General features: G+C 36.6%; 4 protein-coding genes across 5 annotated transcripts in view; 3 read left to right on the forward strand and 1 right to left on the reverse strand.

Annotated features, from left to right (window-relative positions):
- The window catches only part of LOC115999137 (cleavage and polyadenylation specificity factor subunit 1), a 16,568-nt gene extending 6,166 nt beyond the window's left edge, over positions 1-10,402 (forward strand). The window contains exons 9-26 of one of the 2 annotated variants that reach the window (XM_031238919.1): positions 619-670; positions 789-908; positions 1,609-1,743; positions 1,997-2,122; positions 2,912-2,989; positions 3,691-3,831; positions 4,353-4,447; positions 4,781-4,977; positions 5,754-6,523; positions 6,839-6,919; positions 7,010-7,075; positions 7,469-7,546; positions 7,726-7,947; positions 8,332-8,463; positions 8,556-8,732; positions 9,140-9,325; positions 9,503-9,888; positions 10,009-10,402. In XM_031238919.1, coding sequence (XP_031094779.1) covers positions 619-670; positions 789-908; positions 1,609-1,743; positions 1,997-2,122; positions 2,912-2,989; positions 3,691-3,831; positions 4,353-4,447; positions 4,781-4,977; positions 5,754-6,523; positions 6,839-6,919; positions 7,010-7,075; positions 7,469-7,546; positions 7,726-7,947; positions 8,332-8,463; positions 8,556-8,732; positions 9,140-9,325; positions 9,503-9,888; positions 10,009-10,123 — 3,157 coding nt within the window. In that variant the 3' untranslated portion in view covers positions 10,124-10,402. Of the gene's footprint in view, positions 1-618; positions 671-788; positions 909-1,608; positions 1,744-1,993; positions 2,123-2,911; positions 2,990-3,690; positions 3,832-4,352; positions 4,448-4,780; positions 4,978-5,753; positions 6,524-6,838; positions 6,920-7,009; positions 7,076-7,468; positions 7,547-7,725; positions 7,948-8,331; positions 8,464-8,555; positions 8,733-9,139; positions 9,326-9,502; positions 9,889-10,008 lie in introns of both variants that reach the window. The other variant, XM_031238917.1, reaches the window with a different exon arrangement.
- Positions 10,403-11,052: 650 nt separating this feature from the next.
- Positions 11,053-11,786, forward strand: LOC116000017 (CDGSH iron-sulfur domain-containing protein NEET). The gene is made up of 2 exons (XM_031240007.1): positions 11,053-11,319; positions 11,448-11,786. Exons 1-2 carry the CDS (start codon positions 11,129-11,131, stop codon positions 11,548-11,550), a joined length of 294 nt encoding a protein of 97 aa, XP_031095867.1. The 5' UTR covers positions 11,053-11,128; the 3' UTR covers positions 11,551-11,786.
- Positions 11,787-12,564: 778 nt separating this feature from the next.
- Positions 12,565-15,455, forward strand: LOC116000016. The gene is made up of 3 exons (XM_031240006.1): positions 12,565-13,630; positions 14,141-14,289; positions 14,934-15,455. Exons 1-3 carry the CDS (start codon positions 12,713-12,715, stop codon positions 15,181-15,183), a joined length of 1,317 nt encoding a protein of 438 aa, XP_031095866.1. The 5' UTR covers positions 12,565-12,712; the 3' UTR covers positions 15,184-15,455.
- A 336-nt stretch (positions 15,456-15,791) lies between these two features.
- LOC115999595 (alpha-L-fucosidase 1-like) lies at positions 15,792-18,175 on the reverse strand. The gene is made up of 3 exons (XM_031239436.1): positions 17,637-18,175; positions 16,740-16,979; positions 15,792-16,461 (listed from the first exon to the last, which is right to left on the reverse strand). Exons 1-3 carry the CDS (start codon positions 18,173-18,175, stop codon positions 15,792-15,794), a joined length of 1,449 nt encoding a protein of 482 aa, XP_031095296.1.
- Between the last annotated feature and the right edge of the window lie 1,790 nt (positions 18,176-19,965).

Here is a 19,965-nt window from a genome sequence, read left to right on the forward strand (position 1 = left end):
ATTTCCCCCTTCCCCCCCCCCCCCCACCCTCTTTTCCCTTTCCTTTCCTGTATCGTGTAAGGAACACAATGCAATGGGGAATTGTATCTCACATGGCATGCTCTCTGAAGTAAAGTTCTTTGTGAGCTTCCACATTATCAACTCAATTCCACTTATCTATACCTGTTGTCTTGGTTTTAGAGGTTTTCAGTCTGCATTTGAATGCTTTGGGCCACTTTCTGTTTGTTCATATCTATATTATTGTTGTTGTCAACATATATCTGTCTTTGAAATTTGAAAATGAACCTATGCAACTTTACTATTACAGTCTTACGTGAGGTTTTTGTCTTCCTTTTCTTTTGATGGATAATGAATATAAACTGTTGAATAGCCAGAGAGGGGTTGCTAGGTTGCTAATCTTAAATATCGTTCTGGATTATGGCAACAGAATGAAAGCCCAACCAGTCTAGTTTATGAGGCTTCTTAGTCTGAAGAAATTAACAAATATAAGCCGTTTGCAATATTTGCATGTTAATGCCCGCATCATATTCACTTCTCGGCTCTTAATCTGTGTATGAGGAGATGTTCTGCCTTATGGCATTGTAAATTTATTTATTTTTTATTTATTTTTATTTGCAGAATTGTGCAGAGGCTTGATCTTTCAAAGTCAAGAGCTTCAGTGCTTACATCAGTTAGGCACCTCAAAGTCTTTATGCTACATGCTAGCTTGTAATTCTTAGGATATAGACATTGGTATCTTTATTTCCTCTTCTTTTGGGCATTTAAACTTGTTTGTGGCTGTTTTGTAGGGAATTACAACTGTTGGGACCTCATTATTCTTTTTGGGGAGTCGATTGGGAGATAGTCTGCTTGTGCAATTTACTAGTGGTCTAGGAGCACCTGTGTTGCCTTCTGGGGTGAAAGATGAGGTTTGTGCTTTGCTCTCTTGGAGTGCATTTATATTTGCTTCTACCTTAGTATTGAACTCTTAATATATCTGTTGGCTCTTCCACACTCCATTCTGCTTTCCGACTTCCTTCATAATTGCACCATTCTACATGGTTAATTAGTGGTAAATATCCGCTGTACTCCATTTTCCCCCCTCCATTTTAGTTAGAGTTATATATAAGCAAATTGTTAATTTTGTTAAAAGTATGTTGGCACAGAATTCATTCTATTATTAGGCAAGGCCAAAGTATTTTTTTACTCCCTCGTTTGGGATACACACACAACAATATGTGCCTATCAATAGCTTGTGTAAGAGAAGTATTTTAGCTTTTACTTGTAGGCTTGTAGCTCTGGCTCCAAAATGAAGAGTTGGATGAGTGGATGATCATACCGTTTATGATTTCCTTGATGTTTTACAATAAAATACAATTTCCATTTCATGTTAATGTATAACAACCAACACTGGAATTTCACTTCCGATTCTGTTCCTCATTTGGTCCCAATTCTTGTTGTCTCATTCTGTTCCTTGTGATTTTATTCCATAATACACTTTTACCAATCCCATATTTAGAATTTTTGTTTAGTAGTGTGGTTCTGTTCTTTTTTCCTCATGCTTCTGTGTACTGCTAAGTCCTATCATCATTCATCAAAGTTTGCTACTATATGATTTCACCTTTGTAGGTTGGAGATATTGAAAATGATGCCCCTGCTATGAAGAGGCTCAGGATGTCTTCATCTGATGCTTTGCAAGATATGCTCAATGGAGAAGAACTGTCACTGTATGGTACATCACCAAATAATGCACAGTCAGCACAGGTAAGTTCTACATTTTAATGGCTGCAGGTCAGGTCTTTATTATTTTTGATATACATGTACCCTTATTGAAAAACTAGTGAAATAGCAGGAAATAGTTAGTTATATACTGAACTTTTGTTTGTTAAATGAACAATTGCATTAATGACAATATGACATAGAAACACTTCTGCTTATGGGATGCTCCTGCTCTATTTAATGCATAATGTTCTGTGCCATTCCTTACAATATTAATTCTTCATGATGGATGCAGAAGACCTTCTCATTTGCAGTGAGGGATTCTTTGATCAATATTGGCCCTCTGAAAGATTTTTCTTATGGTTTGAGAATAAATGCTGATCCAAATGCCACAGGAATTGCTAAACAAAGTAACTATGAACTGGTAAGTTCTGCAAACCATAATTTCTTCATCTTAAACTAGTTTAGATGGGGATTTTAGCTTGATAATACTATTAACTGGTAAGTGCTGCAAGTCATACTTTGACCATCTTAAACCAAGTTGAGAATGGGTATTTTAAACTTGATAATATTGTTTTTCATTTGTTATAAGTTCTTGTGAGTGCTTTGCTAAACTTTGCCTTTCCACTGCCTTTCTTTTGATCACATCTTCAGCAACGTTTTAATGCTACATAGTTTTTACATATTTTAAAATTTTTTTGGGGTCATATATATATGTGTGTGTGTGTGTGTGTGTAGGGAAAGGTTCATGTGAGAATAAGCCGCCCTATAAAAAGTGCAAATTAATCTCATCTGTCCATCTAGTATGATCAAGGGCTGAAAATTTAAGGGAAAAATGCAGCGACTTTCCGTAATTATTATGGTGCATTTGGAATCACTTGATAATGCATTCACGGTTAATTGACAGTGTAGCCAAGATCTATAATAGTGCACTCAAGTGTGAACTATTAGTTATTTGCCATCCACTATCAAGCATTTTCCAAATGCACCGTAATAATTATGGAAATGTCACTGCATTTTCCCCCTTTTCCTTATTTTCCAATTGATCAACCCAGATGGACGGATGCGATTAATCCACTCTTTACAGAGGGGGGCTTGTTCTCATATTGATCCAGCCCATATATATATATATCTATCTATCTATATATATATATATATATATATATATACACACACAATATACTTATCAGTAATTTCTTTGGAATATTCTCAGGTGTGTTGTTCAGGTCATGGGAAGAATGGTGCTCTTTGTGTGCTCCAACGATCAATTCGCCCAGAAGTCATGACTCAAGTATGCATCAAATTCTTCCCATTTCTTTTCTACATGAAAATTTCTGATTTTTTTTCCCTGCACAATGTGATTGCAAAGTTGTTATGCTTTTCCTTGTGGCCTGTCATTTTTCCATTTCCTACCAAGGTTTTGCTTTTTATTGTGTCATAAAAATGCCTTATCTCTTTTTATTTTTTGTAAGTAAAAAAAATGCCTTATCTCTTCTATGCTCATATTATTTTAGACACTCTTCTTTAAACCATGAACTTTGTTTTGTTTGGTTAGGGAATATTTTGTTGGAAATATCCAGAGGGTGCACAGCCCTAAATACAAAGAGCATACTTATCACCAAAGTGCACATATTATAAGATTCCATTATGCTTTGTACTCACCTTAAGTATTATGCCCCCCCCCTCTCGCTGCACCCGCACCAAAAAAAACACAAAACAAAAGCACATACAAGGAAACAAATAATCTGCTGATCATGTAGCAAGTAAATGTGAGTTATTTCACATCTTGCTTCCCCTTGATTTCCTTTCCCCTGTTAGGTATGTCCTTTGATTGTTTTCTGAATTGAAGCTTTAATGAGTTCATTTATCATTTGAAATTGTGAAATATGTGATTTATGAACACATGTTTAGTCAATATGCTTATCTCTTTTAGATTTGTTTGTTGAGATTCTAAGTGGTAGCTTTATTTATTTATTATTTTTTTTTTTGAAGGAATCATTGCCTGGTTGCAAGGGAATTTGGACTGTTTATCACAAGAGCACACGCAGTAACCTTATTGATTCTTCCAAAGTTGCAGATGATGATGATGAGTATCATGCATATTTGGTTATTAGTTTGGAGTCTCGCACTATGGTAATCTTTTGACATCAACTTTATCAATTATCATGTTTTGTTTTAGAGGATATATTCAAAACAAAATATTAGTCACTCCACATTAAAGTGTATGCATTTTGATTAAGCAACGAGATGTGAAGCATAGAAGTAGCTGCTATCTAATTCCTTGCATTTTTTTGTACCTTGAGATAGTCCCGCCTTATAAGTCATTTATCCTTTTGTTTTCCATGAATTGGGTCTAATGGTATATTAACAATTAAACGATACATTACTTGTGGGATTTTGCTTTACCTTTCCCATTAGGAAAGTCTCCAATAATGAACAGTATTTTCATAATAAATGTTAGGAGCTCTCTTTGTTTCTGTATGACGAGAGATGCATGCCTAAGTTTTGTACTTCCATTTTTTGGTACATGATTTATGATTCAATGACTTAGGCTTGATGCAATTACGCATGTAGTTTTGCTGATCTTGCCCCCCTGTGGATCTTGACCTCTGTTTTTAATATGTTGTGGCATGATTTTCTCTTATATTGGGCAGGTTCTGCAAACTGCCAATAATTTGGAGGAGGTTACAGAAAATGTAGACTATTATGTTCAGGGAGCCACTCTTGCTGTTGGAAATCTATTTGGGAGGTGAGTTTTTTTAGTTTCTTACATCTCATTATTTTCATTTCATTAATAATGTAGACATGCAAAATTATTACTCTTTTATTATTTTTGGTACATTCGGTGCTGTGTATGTATGGTCTTTACCCTCTGGTCTAGGAGGTTCAACTTGAGCCACCTGAGTCAAGGGTCATTGGCAGAAATTGAATACTTATATAGCTTCAACTCTTTAGCTTGATGCCATAGCTGCAGTCATATAGTTGTATTTCTTCATTTGGTTACTGAATGTTCCAACAGTAAAGTCACTGTAATCTCTTGAGACTTTAGCATACAAGTGCATCACATCATAATTTCTTGTAGGCGCCGTGTTATACAAGTGTTTGGTCATGGTGCTCGGATTCTTGATGGATCTTTTATGACTCAAGAGCTGAGCTTCAAGGCCTCAAACATGGACTCTGCTTCAGGTTCTGAGGGTATTGCAGTATGTTCTGTTTCAATTGCTGATCCTTATGTGTTGCTACGCATGACAGATGGAAGTATTCAGCTTCTTGCCGGTGGTATGCCAACACATCTTGACCTTTCTTCTATTCTTTGAACTTGACATGCCAAGGAAATTTATTTTTGTATTTAGTTGATTTTACTCTGTTTTTCATTGTGCATCCCTTGCTAAGCAATACATTTATTATTATTATTATTATTATTATTGTTATTATTATTATTATTATTTAAATGTTTAAAAGGATGAGTCTTATTCCATATTTTCTTTGCAATGCAAGATTATGTCATTTGAAGGTTTGTATGCATACATTTTGAAGAAAAAAAATGACACCACTTGCTAAGCTTAGGTGACATCATTTACTACTTCCATAGAGGAGGAGAGTAGGGGACCAAGATCGGCTAATTTCACATCATTTTTCAACCTTAAAGCCCATTGATCTGATTTTCGAAATTCTGCTGCAAAGATACACCTGTATTGACTCTGAATTAGTACTATTGGTTCCAAATCAATACTTGCAGCTAAGCCAGTTTAAAGTCTAGATTAGTTGTATATACAAAGTCATTGTATAAGGTTGAAACCGTGACAAGCAAGAAGAATTGATTTTTTAAATCCCCTTTAAGAAAGTTCTCTTATTCGCATTATGGAGAGAGTTAATTCCTTAGAATTGCAGAAGACTGATTACATTATTTTGTATATTTTTGAAATTTTTTCTCTTTACAGAGTTTGGATCTTTATTTCTTGAAATTGTCTCTTGATTCAGATCTCTTTAATATGTTGATGCCTTTTTTTTTTTTCCCATGAATAAGGATACTGATATGAAGTTTTTTCTTGTAGACCGTTCTACATGCACTGTTTCTACCACAATTCCAGCAATATTTGGAAGCTCAAAGAAGTTAATTTCTTCTTGTACACTCTATAGTGATGAAGGTCCTGAGCCATGGCTCCGCAAAACTAGTACTGATGCTTGGCTTTCTACTGGCATTGGGGAGACAATTGATGGTGCTGATGGTATGGCTCATGATCAGGGAGATGTCTACTGCGTTGTTAGTTATGAAGATGGTAATCTTGAAATACTTGATGTGCCAAATTTTACTTGTGTTTTCTCTGTGGATAAGTTTGTGTCTGGGAGGAGCTACCTTGTTGACACCTTAATCCAAGATCCATCTCATGAGTCTCGTCAAACAAGTTCTGAAGATGTTACCAGACATTTAAAAAAGGAAAATATCCAGAACATCAAGGTAGTTGAGTTGGCCATGCAGAGGTGGGCAGGGCAACATAGCCGCCCGTTTCTTTTTGGAATTTTGTCTGATGGGACAATTCTCTGCTACCATGCCTATATTTTTGAAGGTTCAGAAAATTATTCTAAAGACATTTCTTCACAGAGTTCTATTAATCCTACTAGTGTAAATGCTTCTAGGCTTAGAAATTTAAGATTTGTACGAGTCCCACTTGAAAATTATACAAGAGAGGAGATATCATCTGGAAACCCAGTACAACGTATAAACATTTTTAAGAATGTTGGTGGTCTTCAAGGATTGTTCCTTGCTGGGTCTAGGCCAGCTTGGTTTATGTTGTTTCGTGAACGGCTCCGAATGCATCCCCAGGTAATTTTTGGCTCTGCACTATATTTTCCCCACAAATTTAAATGTGTCTTTTATTGTTTCTCTAGTATTGAAATTTAAATGTAGAAGACATAAAGTGACACAAATTAAGAATTCAATCTTTTGAGATAGGCATATATAGATTCTTGAACGGACTATTTCATCTAGTCTGGATTGCTTACCTCATCAATGATTTGATGAGTTATGCAATTTTCTCACCTTGTTTTTTTCTGGTGGAATCTGCCTTTATGTTATTCTGAGGCTAAATTTTACCAGCAGCCATTTTTACTGTCATTAATCATTTGTGTCTCTTTGCAGCTTTGTGATGGACCTATTGTTGGCTTTACTGTTCTTCACAATGTTAGCTGTAATCATGGGCTTATATACATAACTGCACAGGTAAAATTGCCTTATTTCTCTTTTATGTGCTACATTTCTTTGGTTCATGACACTCATATTGGCTAATATTTTGTGATTTTCTAATTCAAGGGTGCTCTAAAAATTTGCCAACTTCCATCTCTATTATCCTATGACAACTATTGGCCAGTTCAGAAGGTATGTATTGGTCTTCTTTTATTTTCACATTGCACTTGCTCCCCTTATACACTGCCACCTTATGCTCTGTGATTTTCCTGATCTATACTAGTCCCTTGGGTTTATCATATATACTTGGGTCCTGGTGGTTTCTTAAGAATTACGAAAATTCTTGTATGCATGGTTGGCAATTTGGCATTTCAGTAGTTTAATGTGCTTTTGAATCAGCTGTATACTATACATCAAGAATGTTATGTGTCATTCCCAAATTCAAAGGGATGCTTAGCTACTTTTAGTTGCACTTATAATTCACTTGAAACTATTTAGCTAGACTTGATGCCAACTTCTTCCTATAAACTCTGATTCGTTTTCCTTTTTCCCCTTTTCTTGGGTGGGGGTATTCATTTTGGCCAGATTCCATTGAAGGGGACTCCACATCAAGTCACTTATTATGCTGACAAGAATTTATATCCGCTAATAGTTTCAGTTCCGGTGAGTTTATGAGTATTATTCTTACCCTTTGCTGCAGTGTATATATTGTACTCAGCAACTGTATACAGGCACAAATTCAACATGTAAAACATGACTCGTTGAGCAATTGGTGATGATATGAATTTCCTGAAGTGTGTGGCAGCCTAATGCTTCTCTTTTTTTGGTTTTACTTCCAACAGGTTCTCAAGCCCCTTAATCAAGTCATTTCATCTCTAACTGATCAAGATGTTAGTCTGCAAACCGATCCTGAAAATTTAAATTATGAAGGAACTTATCATATTGAAGAATTTGAGATTCGTATTATGGAACCTGAAAAATCTGGTGGGCCGTGGCAAACAAGGGCAACCATTCCTATGCAAAGCTCTGAAAATGCTCTGACTGTGCGAGTGGTTACACTACTTGTAAGTTCTTGCACTTTTTATATCTATTAGGTGTTTGTTACTCTCTCTTCCCATTAATTATCACTTGTGGTTTCTTAAGGGTCATGAATTCTTTCTTTGACCAAATTTTTAGAAAATATTTCTTTAAAATTTTGAGGCTTCAATTCTTGCAGCAAGTAGTGCCTTTTATTTTGTTCCTTAATATATATGGAATAGTGCTTATTCAAATTTTCAGTGTATAAAATAAGGCTGAAATCTAGTTATATTACTTACTAGTAATTTGTAAAGGTGACAACTTTTGGGAGTATCTGGCATATCTGGATATGGGGTCCCATGTCTTGTATGACAATGATGAGTTAATTTGCTATAATAACTTGTTATTAAATTGTCCTTCAATGCTACCAGAATACCACTACTAGAGAAAATGAAACACTTTTGGCAGTTGGAACTGCTTATGTGCAAGGGGAGGATGTTGCTGCAAGGGGTCGTGTGTTGTTATTTAATGTTGACAGGACTAATGACAATTCTCGGACTCCGGTATCTTCTTTATCATTTGTATTTTTAAAAAAAATTATGTCTTCATTTGTCTTCCCAAAACAAATTATTTGTATTCATGTGTATGTTCTCAGGTCTTGGAAGTCTTTTCCAAGGAGTTCAAGGGTGCTATTTCTGCTCTAGCTTCACTTCAAGGTCATTTGTTGATAGCTTCAGGCCCTAAAATTATCTTACACAAATGGACGGGTTCTGAACTAATCGTCATTGCATTCTATGACGTTCCTCCTCTTCATGTTGTGAGCTTGAATATTGTAAGTACAATTTTATAATCTTCAACATGATTGTGTGAAAATGCATTGCACTCTTTGTTTTTCATTCTGTGCGACTTGAAGCACAAGATTCTTGTCAGCTGCCTTGCAAAAAATTCGAAGTTACATACTCATTGTTATTTTGTTTTTCCATTTCCAGTTAGTTGGAAGTGTCTGCTGTAGTTTTAAGCTAATAATTAATAATATTGAAAAATGTCCCCTTTAGCGTTGACAAATTACATGTTTATTGCGATAAGGAACAGTATGCAGTTGAGAGGTTTGCACGATATCTAGTTTTTTAATGTTCCAGGATGACTATCAGCTTTATTCTACATCTTGCCTTCTTGTTTAAGTTTTGTAAGATGCCTTTTTAATGCTTATTTTGATGGTATATTACCACAATGTTATAGGTTAAGAATTTCATCCTTCTTGGAGACATTCACAAAAGCATATACTTCCTCAGTTGGAAGGAGCAGGGATCTCAACTTAATTTATTGGCAAAGGATTTTAGCTCACTTGATTGCTTAGCAACAGAATTTTTGATTGATGGAAGCACTCTCAGTCTTGTAGTTTCAGATGATCAAATGAATGTTCAGGTTTGCGCCCAACTTCTTTTGTTGAAATTCTAGATTCCGAGTATGCAAAAGCCCATATTTTTTTTGGTCTTTCAACTAAAAGTTCTCTTTGATTCAGTCCACTGCAATTTGGGATGATTTAGGCATTGATTTCTGGCATATTAGGCTCTGATGTTTTCACACTTCACTCAAATGCAGATATTCTATTATGCTCCAAAGATGTCAGAAAGTTGGAAAGGACAGAAGCTGCTGTCTAGGGCAGAGTTCCACGTTGGTGCTCGTATCTCCAAGTTCTTGCGATTACAGTTGCTTCCGAATTCTCCTGATCGAACCAGTGCTGCTCCAGTCTCGGATAAAACAAATCGCTTTGCTTTATTATTTGGTACATTGGACGGTGGGCTTGGATGTATAGCACCTTTGGATGAACTCACTTTTCGCAGGCTTCAGTCATTGCAGAAAAAGCTAGTAGATGCTGTTCCCCATGTAGCAGGACTAAACCCAAAATCTTTTCGACAATTCCATTCTAATGGAAAGGCTCATCGGCCTGGCCCTGAAAACATTGTAGATGGCGAATTGCTTTTCCAGTGAGTGATTTATTTAAAAAAAATTACATTTTAACTCTCTAATTACATATTCAACACTGTGACAGTTAAATAACTGTCTGAATCCATATTACATACATTTTGATTTTCGTCGTTATGCAGTTATGAGATGCTGAAATTGGAGGAACAGCTAGAGATCGCCCACCAGATTGGAACTACAAGGACCCAGATAATGTCCAATCTTAATGACTTGACAATTGGCACAAGCTTCTTGTAGTAATTTCCTGTGTCTCGCTTTTCAGAAATGCGCAATGCTCTCAACTAATTTTGCAGCTGTACATTTTTATCAGGAAAAGTTTAACTCTCTTTTATACTTGCTTGAAGCCTGTTTCTTTGCCTCCACTGACCTGTATCCTTAAATAGAAAATCCTCAGCACTGTAATTGTAATTGTAATTTTTAATGTTGTATTCTCTGTTCTCCTAGATGTTGGTGTTGTTGAACACTCAAATTTGATCATATGTATATTTTTTAAAAAATGATTTTAATTACTGTTAATTTTTGTTATATTTTTAGTTGATTTGGTTGATCATCCTAAAGTCTTGTTCCAACGTTACTGTGAGTTTGAATTGCATTGGTATATGAGGATATCAGGAGACTTGATAAGAAGACCCTTTGTACTCAAAGTGTATAGATAGGGGTGGGAACTTGGGGACAGACGTGATAAGTGATGACTTGTAAAAACAGTTCTTGAGTAGGGGTTATGATGTTTTGCCGTAAGCTGAAAACTTAGTGTATTAAAATAATTTAGAAAATTTATACTTTTTATCCCTAGTTATAGGATAATTGTAGGATTTGTCTTTTAAGTTTTGGTTATATTCACTTTTCGTCCTTAAGTTATCATTTTGTCTCTTTATTAATAAAACATTAGGGGTAAAATTTAGAATTTTAGTATAATTCAGGGGATAAAAAATGCAACGTCACTAAAAGCGAGCATGATCAATATTCAATGATAAATTTTATAATTATTTTATAATTTAGGGACGAAAAGTGTAATTTTTTTTTTTTTTAAAATACCGTGAGTCAAACCAAAAGTAGAAGTGGACGTGCCAAGTTGAGAACCACCAGTAGATGAGAGGAGAAGAGATATAATCAGACACAAAGCGTGGTTGCCACACGTTCATCATCACACCGTACCTCTATACATAACGTACGTACATCTGCAGTGTTCACTCTTTAGAGTTTTCTGATCCAATTTTTGAAGAGTAGAGTAAAGATCGAAAAATGGCGAGCATTGGCAACTGTGTTTTTTCATTGGTTCGTCCGGCAACACCCTCCACGGCGACGAAGCCTCGGCGGCGAATGGTGGCGGTGAGAGCGGAATCCATAAACCCAGACATCAGAAAGACGGAAGACAAAGTAGTGGACTCCGTCGTCGTCACCGAACTCGCTAAGCCTCTCACTGCTTACTGCAGGTTAGTTGCTTCTTCAATTCCTTTCAAGTCCCATATATGTTCAATGTTTTTGCTTTAATTTTGATAGATTTACAATTGGAACTCCGATGAAGAGGGCTTTAGTACTAACGAGGAGTTTGTGGGTGCAGGTGTTGGAGGTCTGGGACTTTCCCATTGTGCGATGGAAGCCATGTGAAGCACAATAAAGCTACTGGAGATAACGTTGGACCGCTGCTGTTGAAGAAACAGTAAACGCTTGCTTTTGATCACGGCGTCTCCGATCCGGTCTTTTGAATCATTTGATGAGGAATAACGAGTCTCAATGTCATGTTAAATTTTAATTCCATCTTGTGGATTCAATCTAATCAGATTTGCCATTATTCTTACTTTGAGAATGAGACTACCTCTCCTTTGCCTATTTGCTTTGATTCAACAATACTCAACCAAAGTTTTGGAGAATATCATATCGTATCAATCTCATTTCTAAACTCTCTCACTTGTAATGCACTTGGATAATCATCTTTTTATCTTATGATGGAATCAAGTTTGAATTGAAATGTCACATATTGTTGACACTCCATTATCATTTTTAAGTGTTGATATAAATAACTTGAGTAAATCTCATTTCTTTATAATAGCCAATTCATTTTTTTTGGGAGTGACGATGGTAACATATCTTATTTTACTTGAATAACGTTTGGTAACCCATCACGAAGTTCATACCAATTGGATCTAGTCGGAATTAACATAATTCGATCGAGCACCCACAGGTAAAAAAATCAAGAAAGTTATAATTATGGTGGGGGAGAGTGAATTAAACATACGATAGCCTTGACATAACTTTAATCCGATCAGAAAGTGTTATCACATCATAATCACATGGAACATTAGCCTCGTAATGACACTTTGCCCTCTGACATGTGGCAAGTATACCAGAGCCGGAAAATTGTTCCCATCTCTTCTTATATAAAGTGCATTAAATGCACTTGAAATGAGACTTTTAGAAATTTTAAACTATAATAGTTCAAGATCGAAACTGTTTGACTAACATAGCATATTAATTTTAAACTTATGTATAGAATTCAAATAGTCTGGTTTGAACTATTTAATGTATCAACTACCTAAAAATGTGTACTGAAAAAATGATGAGAAAAATTAAACTTGTAAATTTGTGATATAAAAATATAGCCTTTTTTTTTTTTTGATTGACGGTAGAACCTGCAAAGCAAACAATCCATTTCTTTTTAACGCATCGCTTAGGCGCTTAAAATAGTCGGGTTGAATCTAACCCGCCCAAATGGTCTACGCTCAGTTTTTCTTTCCAACAGAAAAGTTCTAGATTTTCCTCAAGAAATCCAGTTCTCAATGATTTTCATCTACAGTTGAAGCCAATTATCTCTTTCTGTACAGTACCATGGGATGGCATAGAAGATCAACATTCGCACTCGATGCATTCAGGAGCTTAGCGTCAAAGATTTCATCCAAAAATCGAGTCTTCGAATCCATTTCAGGCACCAAACACTACACTTCTTTCGAATCTGGCTTCTCTCGTTTTTCCTCCCCTGTTTTCAGGAGCTCAAAATTTCAATTAGGGTTTCAGCAGAATCAGCATACAAGCAGTCCTTTTCTTGCTCAGGCGAGGAGATATTACTATGTGGATCGGTACCAAGTCCGCCACTTTCGTCCCCGAGGGCCGCATCGCTGGTTTCAGAACCCAAGGATTGTGTTCATCGTTGTTGTGGTGGGTTCAGGGCTCGCCATCACGATTTACGCGGGGAATGTAGAGACTATACCTTATACAAAGCGCACTCATGTCGTGCTCTTGTCCAGAAGCCTCGAGAGGGAGCTTGGAGAGAATCAATTTAAGCAGATGAAAGCGAGTTTCAAGGGGAAAATCCTCCCCGCGATTCACCCGGAGAGTGTGAGAGTACGGTTGATAGCTAGCGACATAATTGGGGCTCTGCAGAGAGGATTGAGGAAGGAGCAGGTGTGGAGTGATCTTCAGTACACATCTGAGGGTGTGGAGAATAATCATGGCATTAGTGGGCACGAGACGTTGTCTGCTTTGACTGATAGTGTCCATGAGGGGAATTGGCATAGGGAGGATGAAGTTCTTGATGATAGGTGGATTGAGCACAGTAGGAAGGAGGGGCAGCAGAAAGGCAAAGAATCCTCCACTGACCATTTGGAGGGACTAAATTGGGAGGTTTTAGTGGTTAATGAGCCTGTTGTTAATGCTTTTTGCTTGCCTGGTGGGAAGATTGTTGTGTTCACTGGTTTGCTTGATCATTTCAAGTCAGATATTGAGATTGCAACCATACTTGGCCATGAGGTATATACTTCTTCTGCCATTTTTTTGAGTGACAAGGGAAACCTGCACCCACTACGGGAGGGTGTGCGGTGTGTAAACTCCGTCTTAAGAACCATAAGGAGGTAAATCAGTTGTTGGGCGGAGGCTGGTGTAGGGGGTTATCGGGGCGGAGGCATGAAGGGTCAAGTCCAATAACATGCCTCTCGAAAATGTAGCCATAACTTTTGGAGCACTTGATCCTAACATGGTTAGGTTTAGGTGGGCCAAGTCCCTAGAGTTGTGTCTTCGCTTTTGACGGTAAGCATTTGATTCTAACATCATTCTAGGTTTAGGTTGGTCGTACTTGACCAGATCAAATCAAGAAAGTCCGGGAGTAGAATTTATAACCTTGTAGTTATCAAGTCATAGCTTGACCAACTTGGCTTGGGTTGCCCTTGGTATTTTGTTTGGTAGTAACTTGCTGTTATGTTAATTACTGATCTCATTTTAACATATTTGGAACTTTCCCCATGTGTATAATCTGCTCAATAGGTTGCGCATGCTGTGGCTAGGCATGCTGCAGAAGGAATGACCAAACACTTGTGGTTTGCCATTATACAACTGATTCTTTATCAGTTGGTCATGCCTGATATTGTTAACACTATGTCAGCGCTTCTCCTAAGGCTTCCTTTCTCAAGAAGGTGCGGTTTGGTCCTTGCTTACAATCTTCCCTGTTTTGCTATAGTTTTATCCCTTTATGGCAATCAAATCCAATAGTATTTTCAGCATATATAAATATAGTGAATGTTGCACTTTAGTTGCCCGGTGAAGAGGACTAATCAACATGTCTAGCAAATACATATTTGCCCTCTTTATGCAGTGTAGTAATTGGTCACTTATTTATGCTGGTTTGTTTTGATTGCTTGGTTTTTGCATTCTTATTGCAGTTATGGTGACAATGATCCAGGAGATCTACATTTTTTTCTTCTCATAATAGATTCACGTTCAATTTCACATTTTGTATGTTTACACCTGCAAAGATGCTTGTAGATTCCTTTACCTTCATACATGTGTTAATCATATGTTTTCAGATCATTCAAATGATTTACAATGTGATTTCTCACTTGCGGTTTTGATTCTTTGTCAGTTATTACTTAACTTAATTAGGTGATAAATTCTGGTCTGCGAAACTTGAGCTTATCGGGAATTTATTAGGATTTTGATGAAAGTGATGTACCTAACACTGGGAATTTATTGGCTTGAAATTGTGTGATATATATGCCTTTTATGTCTTTTGGCTTCTAAATTTTTTCAATGTTATAACATAATATTTCCCGTCCATCAGGATGGAGATGGAAGCAGACTACATCGGGCTTCTGTTGATGGCTTCTGCTGGATATGATCCTCGACTAGCCCCCACAGTGTACGAGAAGCTGGGAAGAATCTCGGGGGAGTCTGCTTTGAGAGATTACCTCTCGACTCACCCTTCCGGGAAGAAGAGAGCTAAGTTGTTGGCTCAGGCCGGAGTCATGGATGAAGCCCTCATGATTTACCGCGAAGTTCAGTCTGGAAAAGGTATAGAGGGATTCCTTTAGAGGGATGAAGATGCACCCACCAAAGGAACTAACTATCACCTGCACTCAAAGGCCAAAGATGGCTGCTTTGTAAAAGCTTCTTCTTCAATTGCTTGAAAATAGCCAATAGAATACAACAATAATCACACTACTTCAACATCCTACTTCAGTTTTCAAGCCACTTAGTGGGGGGTTTTTGTCTTTGTATCTCTATTGATGTTTGTGTAGCTGCTGGATTTTCATTGCTCTCCAAAATGTGTTCCTTTGATTTACGAGAAAGTCTGCTTTTACTACCGAATGTGCACTATAGATGAAGTTCGCTTTGTAACTTTAGCCAGTAAAAGACTATAAGGAGGTAAATCAGTTTAGATTGTTCATAACTGAGTAGTTCAAACCGAAAGGTCAATAGATCCCGCCTTATGACCTTAATTGTAAAAGATCATAAAAGAGGTAAACGAATTTAAATTACTCATAACTGATCAATTAAAAAAAAAGTGAATAGACAGTCTAGACGACCAATTTGATCGGGGTTACAATTCAAAATGTGTTCCATACTATAGAAGAATAATTAAATGTTTATTCCATGTTTCTCTTACACACTAACAAGAATTTGGTCTATTTTGTATCATTTAATCTCTATCTGGGTGCCAAAAGGGATCAAAATGAAGGCCAATTGATGAAATCAACGGTGCTGCTCGTGTCCCAGTTATCTTGATCATCACACTTTTAACTTTCACAGCCCCTTTCTCAAGCCTGTGAAGTTTCTTGTACCCTATCGTAGTACCACTTACAATCTTTGTTCCATCTACGTAAATTTCGTGTTCTGCAATTCTCTGACCGAGTCCAATCGCTTCTTGAATTCGAACAACGTTAAATTTCACCGGTCTTTTTGTTGCATTTAACCGAATCCAATAAGGTCCCCTATCATGGTCACTTGGTGCCCAATACGTCCACAAGTGATCGCTGTCTACCATTTTCTTGGGTCCAAATGCACCTCCCCTTCGGCTACTTGCTTTAATAGAACAATTTTTGGCTAAATTCGTGGAGAATATTGTGTCGATTGCATGCCTAAACTCTTTCAGTCGTGACACATCGATTTTAGATATCAACCCTTTTTTATTTGGTGGCACGTTTAGTAGTAATACGCAGTTTCTTCCTACGGAATTATAATAAGTTTCAAGCAACTCATCAAGAGACTTTGGCTCTTCATCTTTATGCCAAAACCACCCGGGTCGAATTGAAACATCGCACTCTGCCGGCATCCAATCAGTCCCTTTAGGATCACCAGTGTTGAGATAACTGCAAACATATAAATTTTGTGCGTATACGATACAATTATGATATGGGTAATAATTTTTAACAAAAACGAGTACAATCACGTTAGTATATAGAACTTATGTAACAATATAGAATGCAAACGATAACCAACATAGTTGACGCGGTGGTTCAGCACCTCGTCCCTTAAGCATGAGGTTTGGGCGTTCGAATCCCATCTATGCGAATGGAGCAAGCCAGTCCCCTTCCAACAATTAGGGTTACAAAGTTGAGTTTAGAAATTTTGAGCTAATTTTACTTACTCAAGGATGGTGCTACTGCCAATTGAGAGTGAGGCCCGATTAATGGTGGACCAGCAAGTGGTTCCGGCGAATCCTTGCTCATTTCCGACCCACCTCACGTCCGGTCCGGCGTCGGAAAGTATGTTTATTGTTCCCTGCAACTCCTTCACCATGGCGAACCAATCACTGAAGTAGTAAGTCATGTTTGGTGTATCCGAATCCTTAGCTCCATCAAACCATATCTCTCTCACACTCCCATAACTACTCACAAAGTCCAACCAAACATTGCTTACTAACACAATTTAAGGGAATCAAAATCTAAAAACTAATAACTTGAAAAAACAACATTTTAGCTCCTTAATTGTTTCACTTTTAGAAATTTGGTCCCTAAACTCTATAAGTTAATCTAAATAAATTTAGCTCCATAATTGTTCATAATGTTATAATTGTCAAATTTTATTAACATATGACATTAGTTTTATCATTTATAATTAATATTCATTGTTAAAAATGACATTTCTATAATTAATAGTTATTAGCTGATTAGGTTAGTGATTTGATTAGATAGCATTAGCTGATTGTAGAAATGTCATTTTTAACAATTTACCATAAAAAAATTGTTAAATATGACATTTCTACAATCAGCTAATGCTATCAACTAATCAAATCACTAACCCAATCAGCTAACAACTATTTACCAAAAATCTCAAAAATAACTTTATAGAAAAGAGTTTGTTAACGAATGGTTGATAATTATATATACAAGAGACTAAAAATGTAGCATAATGAATAATCAAAAGACTAAATTTATTTAAATAAATTATTACGAACTAAGTTTATAAAAGTGAAACAATTGTCTTAAAAAAAAGTGAAACAATTCTAAGGTTATTTTCCCTAATAATTTTGTTTATAACTTACTTGTTGAGAAGTTCTTGTAGTTGACCCAAATAGTATTCGTTATACTCTTTGTTAACGCCATACCGGCGATCATGGCGATCCCACGGCGAGAGGTACAGCCCGACGTCGACGCCGCGAGCCTTAGCGGCGTTAACAAGCTCCCCAACGACGTCGCCGCGGCCATTTTTCCAGGGACTTTTGACAACGGAGTGGGCGGTGTAATTAGACGGCCACAGACAAAACCCGTCGTGGTGTTTCGCGGTGAGGATGACGTGGGAAACGCCGGCCTGGACGGCGGTTTCGACCCATTGGTCGGCGTCGAGAGAGGTGGGGTTGAAGATGGCCGGATTTTCGTCGCCTGTGCCCCATTCACGGTCAGTGAAGGTGTTGACGCCGAAGTGGAAGAACATGATGAGTTCCCTTTGTTGCCATTTGAGTTGAGAGAAGGATGGCAAAGGGAGAATTGGCAAAGGAGGAGGTATTGCTAGTTGATTTGAGAGTGTGAAGAATTGTGAGAGCATGAAGATGATGATTTGACACAAATAAGAAGTTTGATGCATATTGGGCATGATGATTTTGTGAGAAATGTTTGTAGAATTGTAGTAGGTCCACTTAGAAGTGGCTACAAATATGTTATAGGTGGGTAGTGGATTGGTGCTTGGCAAGGTTTAGGAATATAATAGGTATCACAAATTATATATCAATAATCTTGATGCCGTTGTTAATTTATGTTAAACGAGTAGCTTATGGTACATTCGTTTTAGATTATTCTCCATAAAGAATGGGGATCTTCTTGCTTGGGATATGATGCTCCCAAAGTTACTTATAAGAGAATTATAAGATAATTGAGGCTTTGATCCGGTTAATAGAACTAAAAGAAAGAAAACAAAAAATTACCTTTTGATTTTTTTAAAAGAGAAAGCAAGCTAAGATGAGTAGGTGAAAAATGCCTCCCATCAAAATTAAGAAACATGGTGCAATTGTCCGCATGGACTTAACTCGCTGATTTAGTAGGCACTAGGTAGTATTTGGAAGAAGAGATCAAAGTTTGAACGTCGGTAGCGACAATGTGAGGATTATGTCCAAAGTAGGCAGATTTCTTGTGTGCAACGACATTTGATCCTGTCTGTTGTGTCTGTTGAGCCATTAAATTATTGTGATTTACATTTTCCTAAATATTCTCTTAGACCGTGGTGTGAGGGGTCATTGGAATTGGAGATTCAATCTTTTGGAGAAGAAAAATCATGCAATAGGTTAATGGTGGCAATTTAATGCCATCCCTCACCGGTTAGCTAAATGGAACTCTTTAAGAAGATAAATTGAATGTGGTTATTAAATACGGATTATTAATAAATACTCACTATTAATTAAGACATTTCTTATTTTGTAATGGTTGGTGTTTATTAAATATTGGTAAATATTAATCAAATTTGGTTAAATATTTATTAAACAGGAATGTTCGACCTCCAATGAGAATTAAGCTTTCCGTAAAAATGTGCAGATTAAAATGAAATGATGGTAATTAATGTACGAGTTCTTTCTTTATCTAATGTAAAGAATTGATTCTTTTACTATGCACGGTGCACTTTTTTTCTTTTTACAATGTCGCGTGTAAATTAGTTTGTTAATAACTTGTCAAAATATTTCCTTGTCTTTTACAATTACAGTTATAAATCAGCTTGCAAACAAGTACGTAGTATAATATATTAATTTTCAAAAAAGAAGTATAATATATTAAAAGAATAATAATAATAAAAAGAAAGGCCTATTGCTGAAAAGAATTGGGTCTCACATGGACCATTTAATCAAAAGCCCAAAATGGATGAAGATGAAGTCATTGACCCAATTGCTTGGGTCTTTGCACTGTCTAGAAAGTCCTACATACCCCAAGCTTAGGGCCTTAGGCCGAAGTTATAAGACTATTGTGTAAGAGCAAGTTGGAGTAGAAACATGATTTGAAAACAAAAAAGAGTAATCTTTGATTCGATATAGATGAGATGTTTGTAAGAATTAAATTCGTGATCTTCATGTATAAGTAGCAAATTTAATTAAAGAAGGTGTGGGTAAGAATCAAATTAATGACATTTAAGTACGACTTTAGGTTCAAACATTGAGTTCAATTGAAGAGGGTTTTTGCAATAAGCAAACTAATAACATTTAGGTACAAGCAATGTGCTCAACCAATAGGGTGTTGGTAAGAATTTAAATAATGAAATTTTGGTACAATTTTATGTATAAACAACGTGATCAACCAAGAGAATATTGACACTAATTGAACCAGTGACATTTAAGTACGAAAATCATGTTCCACTTAGCTACTTAGCCAGTGTTGGCAATAATTGAACTATTG

This window comes from Ipomoea triloba, chromosome 12 (genome assembly GCF_003576645.1).
Source record: "Ipomoea triloba cultivar NCNSP0323 chromosome 12, ASM357664v1".
In the NCBI taxonomy this organism is placed as follows: Eukaryota; Viridiplantae; Streptophyta; class Magnoliopsida; order Solanales; family Convolvulaceae; genus Ipomoea; species Ipomoea triloba.

Coding starts and splice junctions, on each gene's coding strand:
- LOC116000017 (XM_031240007.1), top strand. CDS start 11,129: ATGGCGAGCATTGGCAACTGTGTTTTTTCATTGGTTCGTCCGGCAACA. Junction 11,320..11,447: donor CCTCTCACTGCTTACTGCAG/GTTAGTTGCTTC, acceptor TTGTGGGTGCAG/GTGTTGGAGGTCTGGGACTT.
- LOC116000016 (XM_031240006.1), top strand. CDS start 12,713: ATGGGATGGCATAGAAGATCAACATTCGCACTCGATGCATTCAGGAGC. Junction 13,631..14,140: donor CAACCATACTTGGCCATGAG/GTATATACTTCT, acceptor TCTGCTCAATAG/GTTGCGCATGCTGTGGCTAG. Junction 14,290..14,933: donor AGGCTTCCTTTCTCAAGAAG/GTGCGGTTTGGT, acceptor CCCGTCCATCAG/GATGGAGATGGAAGCAGACT.
- LOC115999595 (XM_031239436.1), bottom strand. CDS start 18,175: ATGCATCAAACTTCTTATTTGTGTCAAATCATCATCTTCATGCTCTCA. Junction 16,980..17,636: donor CTACAAGAACTTCTCAACAA/GTAAGTTATAAA, acceptor CTTTGTGAGTAG/TTATGGGAGTGTGAGAGAGA. Junction 16,462..16,739: donor GGCAGTAGCACCATCCTTGA/GTAAGTAAAATT, acceptor ATATGTTTGCAG/TTATCTCAACACTGGTGATC.